This window comes from Falco cherrug, chromosome 3, assembly GCF_023634085.1.
Source record: "Falco cherrug isolate bFalChe1 chromosome 3, bFalChe1.pri, whole genome shotgun sequence".
Taxonomy (NCBI): Eukaryota; Metazoa; Chordata; class Aves; order Falconiformes; family Falconidae; genus Falco; species Falco cherrug.
In genome coordinates this window covers 2,486,667-2,501,150 of record NC_073699.1, presented here as the reverse complement: position 1 = coordinate 2,501,150, position 14,484 = coordinate 2,486,667, and the positions used below count along the sequence as shown (strand labels likewise).

General features: G+C 40.0%; 1 protein-coding gene across 4 annotated transcripts in view; it reads left to right on the top strand.

Moving 5' to 3' along the window:
- The window catches only part of ZFAT (zinc finger and AT-hook domain containing), a 145,065-nt gene that overhangs the window by 123,685 nt on the left and 6,896 nt on the right, over window positions 1–14,484 (top strand). For all 4 annotated transcript variants that reach the window (XM_055703584.1, XM_027805476.2, XM_055703583.1 and 1 more), the window contains exons 13-15: window positions 367–485; window positions 2,178–2,304; window positions 4,372–4,502. In XM_055703584.1, coding sequence (XP_055559559.1) covers window positions 367–485; window positions 2,178–2,304; window positions 4,372–4,502 — 377 coding nt within the window. The remainder of the gene's footprint in view (window positions 1–366; window positions 486–2,177; window positions 2,305–4,371; window positions 4,503–14,484) is intronic.

The following is a 14,484-nucleotide window of genomic DNA, read 5'->3' as shown; positions in this document are numbered from 1 at the left end:
CAGCGGTAGGGGTTCCCCAGGGAGAGAGATGCAGAGAAGAGGAAAGATGGTAACGGCGTTCCTGCAACTTCACATCTACTGAAGGGAGGCATGCAGGCAGGGGAGCGGTATTCCTGTAGCTTCCCAGATAGATGAGCTGTTCGAGACTCCTTCCATTACCATTATCTAAAATTGCTCTTTAAGCATTGTGAGAGTTCAACTATTTTTTTTTTCTTTTTTTCCTGTTGGACACAGTTGCTAAAGGAAATTTCTAAATTACAGTTACATGGCTTGATTGAGATGAGGTCCAATGAAACGGGTCCTTACTGCCTTGAAAAAGAAATTATATGAAAATAACTCCAGGAATTTATTTGTGTTTCCTTATAGGTGGCATTAAGTGTCCTGTTTGCAGCTTTGTGTATGGTACAAAATGGGAGTTCAACAGACATCTGAAAAACAAGCATGGAATGAAGCTAGTGGAACATGATGGGGAGACCAAGTGGGAGGTAAAGCAGAGTTGCCATAGCTTTAGCCCTAAGGATTTAAAAAAGTCTAGGGAGAAAAGTAAGGATAAGAATAAGAACTATTCAAAAATACATCCTTGACACATAAGATCAGGAGGTCATGTGATCTTGTCTCCATTTTGCATGCATACATTGCTATGACTGTTAAGCTTGACTGCTTTAATACCTGGTAGGATTAACAACCTTGTAAGTGCTTATTTCTGCATTTTAGGGCTCTAGTCCTCTATTTGCAGCAGAAAGGGTGAACGTTTTAGCAAAAAAATGTGACATTGAAAAACCTTGCGTTTTGTTATATCCCAAAAATTTGCTGGTGTGAACTGCAAGATGCGCAGAGCTGCAAGCTTATATTGAATTAATGAAGGAAGCTGATGTCTTGGTCTCAAAAAGGTTAGAATCTAGAAAACTGAATCTGTAAATTATCAGCTAAAAAAATGGTACTTTGACACAGACTAAGTCTTCTATCATTTGTTCTGTGTTTTCAGCTTCAACCCAAAGTATGTAGAAATCAGACTATCACTAAGATCAGACCTTAAAAAATTTAAGTTAGACCTAAGAAGCTGGATTAGAAAAAAACAAATCAACAATCTGAATTTTCTTAGTTTGGGGTGAGGTAGGGTAGCTACCTTGAGAGGGCTTGCCCTTTCCAGTGTTCCCCTGCTGTCCTGTGTAGCAATTTGTTCTAGAATGAAGACTTACTCAGAGAGCAGAGCTGACCCTAGATGCAGAAGCTATGGGAAAACTACAGAACTATCTAGCCACTTTTATTTAAAAAATTACAGTTGGCAAGCTGTCTTTTCACTGCCTGAGTAGGCTATTGTTGGTGTCCAATGAGAGGAAAAAGCCAGAAGTCAACTGCAGCTGGCTGACCTCCACAGTTAAAGACCTGTTCTGCTAAATTTCAGGCAGTCTGGCCCTCGTTACAAATCTAACACCTAATTTGGAAGAGCCATCCTGCAGCTCTTGTGTAAGAGGTTTTGAGTGTCCACAGATAGAACGTTAAGTCCTTGAAAAATATCAGAGTAGATTCTACATGGACAAAGAAGACAGAGCGAGCATTTTAGAATGTAGTCCTTTGAAGTCTTGTATCCACATGCATTTCACAAACAATTCTCTGTACGCTCTTCCAGCAGATGCCCAAACCTGAAATACTAAGAGGATATCCAGGATGCAAGCATGTCTCTGCTGCTCAAACAGCTATAAATAAAGAAGTCTCATCAGAGCAGGAGTACATATTGACAGCTTGTCTTGAAAAAAAAGTTATGTAAAGGATAATTTTTCTAAAGCAAAATGTCATTTTCAGACTTCACAGGCATTTTACCAGGTCTGCAAAGACATGCATTATAAACTAATTTTGCCCAAAAGGTCTTTACTAGACTCTGATACAACAGAAGTCCGTTGCTAGATCTAAAATAACTGTGCAGCAGAAATGAAGTCAAGATAATTTAGCATGCTTAAAACAACTTTTGAAGGAGAATCTAGAAGAAAACTATGGGATAATATCCCACTCCCATGTAATATTCTTCTTGAATTCTGTTTCATCTAGTATTTCTGTAAGTCTTGTTACAATATTTGTTGTTCAAAACTCATTCCTTTAAACTCAGAACTTCAATTGTTCTCTAAATCGCTAAAATGAGAGTGAGATTATTCATGCTTTGGCTGGGTTTTGTTTTCAAGTTAACTGCTGAAGTTTCTGAAGAAGCATCCACTCAGTATCTGCATATCACGGAGGCTGGAGAAGATGTTCAAGGCACTCAAGCTGCTGTAGCTGCATTACAGAACCTTAGATATACTTCTGAGAATGGTAAGTTACCTTTTTTAGGTTGAAACACAACATACAGCTTTTATCATAAATATCTAATTTCTTTGAGTGTACTTGACAATATAGGGTCTCCCGTTAAACTATTAAAAATGATTAAATTTACTTCTGGGGGGTTATGTTTTTCTTTGAGAATAAATAATGAGAAGTGACCATTCTTTAGTCATTAATACTTATCACACACTATTTTGCACTTTATTATTAGGTGTGTGGAATTTCCTGTCTGTATTATTAAATATATTGTGAAATCAGCTATCTTGGCAGAGTAGATGGTGTGTATCTAATGGCAATTCTCTAGCTATTATTTTTCTCCCTGCTTAAGTCAGCCAGATTGCAGAAGTGACATGGTGGAATAGCTCATTTGCCATGTTCCCAAGACAATCCTAACAAACTTATTTCTGACGGTACACAAAACTAAGTAAGCTATTCTGTATCACATTGAGGAAGAGCAAGAGTGGGATTAGATAATGATTGCCAAGTGGAAAATAACAGAAACGGGAAGAAAAGAAAGTATGTCCATGTTTCTGAGAATGTTAAAACATCAGAGACTCCTGTATGTGTTCATATTTTGGTATTACATATATATAAATGAATGTGTTGGTTATCAGAAGACAGCATTGTACAGTTGTTTACCATTGTAGTCTGTACAGTTTATAATACAGATACTTTTCAGAAACTCCCACTTTTAATGGAATTTCCAAGCATGTTGCAATTAAATTACATTACTGACCATGTCTGTATATTATTTTATTTTAATGACTGAGAATTTTGAATGAGTAACAACCTCTTGAGAACTTTTCTTTAACTTCTATAGATTTAAATTAAAATAAGCATGGTCATGGAATATGCTGTACATAGCAGTTTGGATTTTAAGTGTGAGGCTGTAGTTTTCAGAGTAAAATGATCTTCTTTTTAGTGCATCCAACTGAAGCTACTCTTCCAGAATATTCCCACTAGGTACAAAGAACAGTAGTATCTTGTCTAAAGGCAGTTATATAGAAAAAAAGCCTAAAGCAAGCAGACATTTTTCAGTACTCAAATAAACTTGCTTCTTGTATAGATAACAAAATATAACTACTTTCTGTTTGAAATAAAATATCTGAACTAGATCCCAATCACAGTATCAACCTCAGTTTGAAAGGTTTTGGAGTTTAGAGATGAGCTTATTCTATTTACTGTCTCTTTCCTACATTGTTCCAACAATGATTACAGCAAATATAACCCTACAGTTTCCTTGCCTTTCTGACATATCTCTCATGCTGACACTGGGCATGAAGGAATGGTGGACCACAGGAGGGGAGTTGGTATTCGTGCATAACAAAAAATATTTTTCAGCATCCAATTCTTTCCTTTTCACGCTTTGGAAAAAGTGAGAGTACAACTATGTATAGGTGGTGTTGGGGTTTTGTTTGTTTTTTTAAACTTGCCTTTCCTTTGGCAGGGCTACACACATCAAGAGGATTTTTTTAAAAAGGCAAACATGTTCTGATCCCATGCTTATAAAATGATAAGCATGAGCTCTCTCAAGCAATTAACTTCCCCCTTCAGCTCATTAGTGATAAACAATACTTCTTTTAGGTTGAGGGGTGTTGCAGATGGCTGGACAGATGGTAAATGCAGGTTTGTAATATACCAGATAGCTGTTGTAGTTACAGGTATAGAGTTCAGGTTCTGTTTCAGCTGAATGTCTGGCAAATACACATTTGGTTTTCTAAAGTCTTGCAGCTTCCTAATTTACAGTTACTGCTATGAGTTGTACCTATTCTTTGTTTATTCAGTGTATTCTTTTAAATCTCTTTCAAGTAGGCATTAAAATGATCAGTGTGGCTTCACTTGCCAATTCCTGCATTCCTCGGGCGAATCTGTTTTCTGAATGCTTTCCTGCCATAGATCTATTATTAATGAATCATGTTATTGAGCTATTTGGAATTTATAAACAGTGCTGTGAGTCAGGGTTAAGGCAGGAGGGGAAAGAGTGCCTGTAGCCTAAATCACATACCTTTAGAGTTGTTTTACTGTAATGATCTTAATGGTCACTGTCTTTCTGATAAGGTGAAAGGCTTGATCCAACAGCTGTAAACATCCTGCAGCAAATCATTGAGCTGGGTTCGGAAACCCATGATGCTACTGCAGTTGCTTCTGTAGTTACCATGGCACCTGGGACTGTGACAGTGGTAAAGCAGGTAAGAGCTCTTTTCTTCTCTAAAACAGCTATATTTAATTTTCAGTTAGTGTTATTTTGCAAGGGCTAAATTTTGAATGACCGTGCAAGCCACACATAGAATTTTTCCTAAACTAATTTTTTTACTACATGTTGTGTGTACCCGTGTTTATATGCCCACACACATACCTGCTTATACATACATGCACATATATGCTTATACGTAGACACATATACATGTTTATACATATAAAAATGCATACATTTTGCATGCATATAAAATACATAAATACACATTTATTATGTGTGGGTGAAAATACAGCTTTTTTCTAGCAGGTGTTTTCAGGCTTTTTAAAATAACATACCTGCATTGTGCATGGGCACTTAGTTCCATGGCCATCTAGCAGAATCAGGAGGTCCCTGGCGCAGTGTTCATCCAGATACAGGAGAGCATGAAAGGCTGGTGCTTGTGCAGAATGGTGCATGCTCTGCAGCCGAGGTGCTGTAGGACCATACCCAAAGATGAACCACTGCCGTTATTCTTTGCGGTGCTGTCCTGTGGCTGCAGTTTGACAGACTTGTGGGGTCCTAATGTACCCTGTGGACATGTGAGATTTCTCCTCAGCCTGAGTTCACACTGCCTTGCTAACGAGGGTTGCAACACAAGTGATCTGCAGGCATGTAACAGCCCCGAGAAGAGTACTGCAGGTGCTCCTCACAGGAGTTGCTTATGTGAGACATGTCAGTGTGGCCACCCACATTTGAGATAAAGAAAAATTCAGTTGAGTTGTAGTTGGTTGAAAAGATCTGTAGGTAGTTTTGTTGTTACCAGGGAAATTGTGCAAGACCAGAAGATACAGATCAATAGAAAAAAAAAAACCATGTATAAAACTGATTGTTAATTTCAGGCTTTTGCACAAATTCTCTTTCCAGAAACTTGGTGCATTGGATAATTAAGTGATGTAATTTGTGGTAGGCAATATAGTTCCTCTTAAAGTGAGACACACCTTATAAGATATTGGTAGGAGTAATTTAATGTATGTATATTTTTCTTGAAGTTTGGTACTGGACAGCTTTTGCTTAAAATATTTGCAATGTACACTATTACTAAAGCACTTCAGAAATTAAGAATGTTCAGCTGTGCTAAAATCAGCAAGTAAAAGGAAATCATTTTCTATTTGAGGTGGCTATTCAGTGCAAGCATCAAGACTTTTGCTCAATATTTCTTCCTCACACGTGTCTGCTAACTTTGTTGCTGACATTTCACGTTTCTCCTCACCATGTGCTCCAAGCTCCCCTTGTTCCTCCTGTTTCATCATACGTCTCTGCTTATCCCTTTTCCCATTCTGTTCATTGATTCAGTGGGGTCTCTGCACTCAACGTGGTTGATAGGTGAGGGAAGGAAAATACATGAGTAGTCTTAAATTCCTGAAGATTTTAATTAACTCTATTTATTTAAATGACCAAAACACTGAATATTCTGAGTGCTAGAACTAACTTTTGAGTTCAGTTTTTTGGGTGGGTTTTTTTTGTAATGTTTTGAATATTGAATTAATGAGAGCTCCATAGAAGTGGGAAGTCTGTAGTCTGCGAAGGCAGTATTTGGATAATTCCTAAACTTTCTGCCCACATGAGAGGGAGGCAAGGCAGAAGTTCAAGACAAAGTATTTTGAGATGTTCCTTTGTAATACTTCACAGGTATTTTGATGAGAAACCACGTAAGAGTTTTGAGGTTTTGTGAAGACTATCAGATCCAAATTTGGAAACTAAAATCAGTCATTAAAGAGACATTTTAATCCTATTATATACAAGTTTCAAAACAACTTTACAGTAGAGTCACTGCCAACATGCATGCTGTGCTATACATATGACCTGTTTAAGTGTTGAATGTAGTATTAGCCGTCGGTGTTTGTCTATGCTGTCTGTCAGTATTGCCAAAACATGTTCTTCTCTTAAGAATTCATCTTTTGAGGCTTTTCTACTAAAAGCTTAGGAGAAAGTGGACTGTTGAAGTAGCAGCTGCCAAGGAGAAACTATGTTTTGATACTGGAATGTTAAACTTTAAAAATACATAATTAAATTCAGTGATTCTTCCTCCTTAAAGTATTAAAAGTGATCAATATCTGATTAATTTTAAAATCTATCATCTTTCTTGTTAGACCTTCTGAATTTGCTGATAGCTTTTTGTAAGTAAATATTTAGATTCCAAATTAATTTTTCCCCTCACTTTTTAATCCGTATTTCTAGCCTTTTTGAGTTTACAAGCTGCTAAGCATTGACCACTTCTTTTTCTGTTGTCTTGTATACATCAGTGGCTCTCACTGGTCCGATGTCAAACTCTTACAAGCTCTACTCCTGTATCAAATCAAATATTGAATTCTGAGAGCACAGAGTCTCTTTGCTGCTTTTCTTTTTTGTTTTCTCCCCCTCCCTGTCTTTACAGTCTTGGTAACATAAAGCACCTTTTTTTCCCTAACTTGAAGTTGTATAGAAGCAAAATCAGTGAAGAATTTAAATACGTTTTAAGCAGGGTTATCTTGTGCTACTTATGGTGGATTTTACTAATGCCTTACTTTGATGCTCAGAGCACCATCCCTGTATTAGCATGTTTCTTGTGTGTACTGGAATGCCTGCTCGTTCCTTTCTCTGGTAGCCTCGGTGACTTTTCGCTTTGTGTGTGCAGAAGTGTGCAGATCTGTGATTTCCCGGGGGGATCAGGTGGCAGTACGCCTACTGACTGCTTAGTTACTTTTAGTGGGCTTTACGGAAGCAGAGCAAGGACCAGGGGAGGTCTGTCGGTGATGATTTATTTCTCTTTTTAAGTTTTTCTCCTTTCATTTTCCTCTTTTCATTTTTTCCTCTTTTAATTTTCTATATAAATCAGTGTTTTGTCGAAGTCTGTTTGACCTGTTATACAGCTTTAGTTAGTTTTCAGCTCTTTAATCTTTCCAGCCAAAGATTGCTTCAGAATTGCAGCCACACTCGTATTTAATTTGAGGGAAAGGAGTCTTTAAATGTTATTAACATGACTGTAATCCTCTCCTATTCAGAACTGTCAACTTTTCTTCTTTCTTCAGTACTGCTTTCTGTGGGATATCACTCATTTGTACCTACAACTTTATGAGCTTCTAATTATGCCGAGTTCCTAATTTTAACCTTGAAGTGATCTCAAGAAATGTTCATATTTCACTTTCCTACTGGAAAATTTATTCCACACTTTCTTTTGTGACCTTCAGTTTCTCTTGTGGATTGTGAGACAAAAAATTCATTCAGGGTGTCAGCAATATATCAGCATCATCTGTCACTGAATTTCCACTCTTGTTCTTTAATGGTCTCATCGAATCCTTGCTTAGCAGCTTGGTTCCATTTTTTCCCGTAATAACATTTATTGTAGTTGTTCTGATTTTTATGCTGTTATGTTGGGTTTTTTTCTTCTTCTCTGAGGACATTATCCAGTTTTTTCATCAGTTCTTACTTTCATATCTCTTTCTTAGCTAGGCTTTGCAAGTTGCTTTCATATTTATATATTTGCACCAAGAAACTTCTTCTAAATCCTAAATTATTAGAATGCTTTAAAAGTATATTTTGCTGTAAATGTTTACACTGTTTGTAAACATTTTGCTCTTCGTAAACTATTTGCTCTTTGTCTCCCATTTCCTCCCTGGAACTTCCTCCCACAGCTGTCCTCTTCCTTACTTTTCACCCATAAAAGTGCTATTTACACTTGATCCTTAAAATTATGTGTGAATCCAGATGTAGCTATCATTAATGCTGCCATCTTCATGCTTTTGCCTTTCCCCTTACCCCTGTGCTCAATACCTTCGGTGTGCAGCACTTGTAGTTTCAGGTTAATGCGAGACTTTTGCCTGCAGAAAAAAACTTCTGTCTTTATCCATCAGGCTTTTTTAGCATATTGCAAGATGTAGAGTATATTAGCTAGATGTGACTGCTGTACTTGTGAAATTGTTTTCTACTAAGTCACAAGACAGGTGGTGTTCTATTAAATTACTGTTCTGGATTCTGTATCTTAATCTCTATCTTCTGTGTCTTATCTCTATCTGTATCTTAAATCAAAAGTACACTTTATAATGGAGGTGAAATCAAGATCAGATTGTCTGTTCAAAGCCCCCAGCTCCTGAATTGGATGTTGAGAAGAAAAAAATTCAGTTCCTACTTTGGAAACGTTATATTTTTTGTTCATAGGAACGATTTAATAAAAGAAAACACTTTGACAACATAGCAATAACCAACCCCAGCCTGAATGAGGATTCAGTTTACTATTTTAAACCCCAAAAATGCAAAGTTAGCCCTGTTTAGCTTGGATTGTGATTGGGAAATAGGAATCATTGGCTCTGATAGTATCACATATATGAGACCTTGCAAAGGTTGTGTCTAGAGCCCAAAATGAGTTTAGCTCATTCTTGCCTGAGAGTCAGTATACTAACAAGTTACCAAAGTTCAGCTTTTTCTGGTATCTAATTTGGGAGAAATCTTGTTGTGTGACAGCTACGAAAACATACAACTGCTAAGGAACATAATACACCAAATGCCTGAGAAAAAAGGTTAATAAGGTGATGTTTTACCAGTATGATCTGAGATTGGCAAAAACCCACGCTGAAGCTTTGATCGCAGCGTGGCACGAGAAGTGTATCCTTGTCAGTTTGAGTCCTTTTCAGTTGCTAGTGATCCAGTCGGGATCTCTTTCTGACAGAACTGTAGAAGATACTTCTTTATGGCATGATATTTGAGTTGTTCTGCACTGCTTAAAGACCAAAAAAAGTAACAAGGTGGGGGAAAAGATGAGAGCAAAGAGTGCTGAGTTTGAATAATAACTAGGGGAGAGGTTAATAAATGCTTAGAAAAAGCAGGAAATATTGTTCAAAGTGGATGGTAAACAGACAAGAAATTGGGGAGAAAGCAGTTTTATGGGAATGGAGCACATAGCAAGGTGAAGGATTTAGAAATGTAGAACGAGTCACTTTCTGACATTTGACTCTCTGTGTTCTATTACAAATACACTTATGCCCTCATGCCTTAGGGTGGAGATTGATTAATTTGGGGGTTTTGTTTATTTTGCTAGCAGGGGCTGTTCAGTCCATTATTCGTATAGGTGGACTGTTTTCCTAGCTGACATGCTGAATGTAAAGGCAGGATCGGAGGATGAGCTGTCATGCCAGTATCACAGCCACCCCTGATTTACAGCATCTGCAGGTCTCTGTTCAAAGACTTCTTTTTCACACAGTGTATCGCTATGTAGACTAGAACCGAGAGAGTTTAACTACGAACTACCTTGATGTATAGTTATTTCAGTTAGCATATACATCAAATAAAAATAATAATTGATCCTGAAGAAGGTGATCGCTCCAAGTTAAACATTTGTTTAAATACCGAGTTTCTTGTGAAGAAACGTTTGGCTCAGAAATGAGCACTCCTGTTATCTTACTTTTTTGCAGAGGAGTTCATTGTGTACTGTCTGTAAGTTATTCTCTAGTGAGACAAGATTCAAAGCGCGTTTTCTTGGTTTCACAATATGAACATCCTTGAAAGCTTATTTCCTGAAACCCTCACTGCATCGAGCAGAGCATCAGAAGTGCTGCCACCCCTTGGTCTGTCCCCATCACCTCTAGTTTTTGTTACAGTTGTGGCTCCTCCGTTCCTGGTGCTTGTTAGCAGGAATGGGTAATGGTAGCAAGATACTTTCTGGTTTCATTAATTTACTTTTCCTGAATGCAGTGTACTGCTTCTACCAAATCTCATTGAAACAAAAGTTAGAAACAATGTGCAGTTCTTTGTCCAAATTTTAATTTTTCTTTTTGCCTCAAATGACTGAACCAGAACATTAGATTTTTGGAATCCTAGTCTCAATTAAAGTTTTACATTTGTACACTGTAGTAACCAGTTGAATTTGGTTGTGTATTATCTCTTTTTCTGGACTTTTTTCATTTAGATACTGATAGACAAATGTGCTGCTAATTTGCTATGCTTAGGCCTGTAATATTGTATTACTCTTGCGTGGCAAGGCTTTTGGTAGCGAGGGGGGGGGGGTGGGGGGGGGGCAAAGGGATGGCTTCTGTGAGAAGCTGCCAGAAGCTTCCCCAGTCTCACATGGAGCCAGTTCCAGCCACTGTGAGATGGACCCGCTGCAGGATGGACCCGCGCTGGGACGGCCCCGCCGGCGGCCCAGGCCGAGCCCATCAGCGCCGGCGGCAGCGCCTCTGAGAGAACGTATTGAAGAAGCGGGAACAACCCGCACAGCAACTTGCAGCGGGAGAGGAGCGAGCTGTGTGGGAGCCGCGGCCCTGCAGCCCCCGGGCAGCGCCGGAGGGGCCGGAGCCGCTCCCGGCCCGGAGCAGAGATTCCCCCCCAGCCCGCGGCGCCCCCGGCCCGCGGAGCCCCCGGGGGAGCAGCTCCCCCCCCGCAGCCCGGGCAGGGCCCCCCCCGGGGCAGGGGGTGCCCGCAGGGGGCTGTGACCCGCGGGCAGCGGCGCCGGGGCAGCTCCGGGCAGGGCCTGTGGCCCCGCGGGGAGGAGCCCGGGCTGGGGCCGGGCTGGGGCAGGGCCTGTGCCCCCGGGGGCGGGGGGGCTGGGGCCGGCTGGGCCGGGGGGGCTGCGCCCGCGGGGGGGACACGCTGCGGCAGGGAAGGAGAGGAACGAGGAGCGGGGGAGACAAGGAGCGAGAAGCTGAGCGCGGCCCTCAGTGCCCGTAGCCCTGTGCTGCTGCTGGGAGGGGGCAGGGACGGGCAGGAGCCGAGCTGCGCCCGGGGAGAAGGGAGCGCTGCGGAAGGTGCTTTGAGGGTCGGGTTTATTTCTCACTGGCCCGCTCTGACTTTCCCCGGGGCAGACCTGGGTTGTGCCTGTGACGGTCACTGGGGAGCGATCTCTCCCTGCCCCCACCCCGACCCACGGGCCTGTCGTTACATTCTCTGCCCCCTGCCCGGCTGAGGAGGGCAGGGACAGAGCGGGCAGGGGGGCACCTGCCCTCCGGCATGGCCAGCCCGCCGCAGATATGTTTTATGTGTCATACTGGACCAGAGATGATTGTCCTGATGGGAGAAACTCATCAACAGATTAACTGTGTAAAGCTTTAAATCTTTCCTCAGTATTTTTTTTCTCCTGCCTGAACAAGCCACTGAGATCCCGCTTCATTCAGAGCAGAGAACTGCTAGAGAGCAGAGCAGTAGTCTTTGTTCTAACAAAATCAAACCAACACCCCAGAAAACCAGCTAACCTATGCCCATTGTCTTGGTCACCATGTCAGCTCCCTGTTCTTTTTCTTATTTTCTTCCAGCAAATTGATGTTTTTATGCCACCCTAACTTGTAGCATGTTAGCATGTGAAAGCTTCACTCAATAATCCAGAACTTCACATGCAAGTAATACACAGACATCTGATTTGCATGATCTTTGTTTGCAAAATTACATTGCCACTGTAGACAGTCTTCTCCTGTCCCAAGTCATCTGTCCTCAAAAGTTTTCCTGTTGCTCTAAAGCTGTCACTTCAGGCTTACTCTGAAAGCAGCTAAGAAGGCTATGTTAATCACTAACCATTATTATTAATCACTGAGATGATTATATCAGTCTTTTTGCACATGTTCATGAGTAATCCCATTTTCTTATTCAACCCTATGGGATGTAAGTCTTTCCTGTTACTCAGTCCAGAAAGCTGATGTCCTCTTCAGGTAGGATTCTTGGTCCTTGCTTGCAAGTTGTTAGTGAAAAGGTGCTGACTTGTTCTGCATCGCAACTTTTATATGGTCTCCTTATTTCAAGCACTTAGCTAAAGTGATTTCCAAGCCATCATTATTTTATGCTACGGTTGACTCTGATAACCTTTTTTCTGACATTCATAGAATGTTTTGCCCCTTTTGTATTCTTACAGAAAAATTTCAAAAATTACTTTTCTTTGCCCCTCTTGACATCACCCTCTCTTAATCTGTTCACTTGATGTTCCTTTTTTGCTACATAAACCCCCCTTGTTCTAATTTCCAACGCTTTTTACTCTTTTCTGACTTAGAGTGCCATTTCTCATTAGCTGTAAAGATTTTGACTCCTACCTTTGCTCAGTCCATGAAGATTTAATTGCTCATTACTTTTTTCAAACAAGTTTCTTAATGCCTTCTTCCATATTGTGCTTAGTTATGTGGATTTTTAATGAAAAGCAATTTGCACCTCATTGTCTTCTCTCAATTACTCTTTAAAAATATGATGACAGTAATTTTCTGTGGTTAAGCTAGTCATATATTGATACGAATGCCTGTCACACAGAACTACCGCTGTCTCATTTACGTTGTACTCCCACTTCCCTTTTTCTGTGTCTGCTTACCGTCTCTTGTTTTATACTGGAATTATAAGGCCTTTGGAGCATCAAATACTTTTTGCACTTAGCATACCTGACACAATCCAGGTCCTTGTCCAAAGCACTACACTAATATTAACAAGAAAGAGCAGTAATTGGCTGCTGATTTTTTTCCCTTTTCCTCACATTCAGAAATAAGAGCCAGGACTGATGTTCTTACTACCTCTGTAGCTTGGAGGGTAGGGTTAACTCTATTCCTGAAAAGCGCACCAGACTTCTACATAATTTGCTCTGAAGAGTAAGTACATCAACTGTTTCACTAACTAAGCAGATCTTTATCAAGCTTAAGCAAACACTGTATTTCCAGGCATTTCAACCTTTATTTTATTTCCTTTCATTCTTTTATTCTGTAATCTCTTCAGGCTCCAGTAAAATCCTACCATGGTAACAGTCACTTTCTTCAAAGTGACAGTGGTAGCAATGCACAGCAGTGATTACACATCAGCTTGAAGCTGATCACAGAACAGAATTCTATAGCAGAACACATCTTCAAAAATAAATATCTAATAATATTAGCATGGCTGTCAAGTGAAAGGCCACTGCACATTGTACTTCAGCAATGCACCTTATATTTCCGTCTGGCTCTGCTTTGTACCTACGTGATGCTGGGTGCTGGTATTCATCTAGAAAATTTGCCGATACGTGGAGTTATATAATAGTTTGCTTGTGAAGTTTGCGGTTCCTTTAGGACGTGGAGCAATTCGATGCTTAATGTGATGGGACCACCAAAGTAAAATTTTAACTGGGACAGATGGCCCTGTTTCCTCAGCCTCTGTGGAGTTCTTATCATCTGTGTAACATACAGATAAAATCTGGTATCACAATTACTGTCCTGTTAGAGCTCTTGAAATGACGGCAATGTCACTGTGCTTCTGCAGAAGGAAATCTAGTGATACAGTGTTCTGCCAGGTGAGTGAAGTTGCCAGTCACAGTCTCTCTGTCAGGATATATTCAACCAGCCAGTTGCTAAAACTTTTTAAAAATCTGCATCACCAGTATGAAGATTTGTTTGCCACCTTGCATTTTTTATTTTATGCAAAGCAAGTCTTTCATATTCAGCTCTCTTATTATTCTGAAACTATTGTGCACCAGATTGTTTTATAGCTCATTATAGAGGTTCATATGATCAAATTACAGTGTTTTCTTTGTGTGTCTGTGTGTGGTTTTCACTCAGTATATGTAAACTACAACTGAGAGGTCCAAATTATTCAAATGGCACTGAACAGAATGGTAGAGACCATCCTGTAGGCACCAATGTAGGCTGGCACATCCCATATCCAAGGTGCTCGCTGTGAGCTAGAATACTTATATTCACTCTTCCTTTTAATCTTTTCTTGTAGATATTATGTATATTTTCTTACCGTGGTGTCTTACGATATAATTAGAAGCATCTGTAACTTAGTGTAAGGTTTTGAAATCCTGCAAGAATCTCTGTGATTAACTTTTCTTCTTGAAAGGCAGTATTCTATCTGAAATTAGGGGGGAGATTCTGTAGAGGATTTTGGGTCAAACCCAGCAACACTGTTTTAAACACTGTGGACCTGCAACTCCTGCTGACTTCAAAGAAAACTGAAGATATTAATTGTTTCTCTGCATGAGTTACAGAATAAGAAAGTGGCTTAGCATCTTACTGCATTACTGCAGATATTTT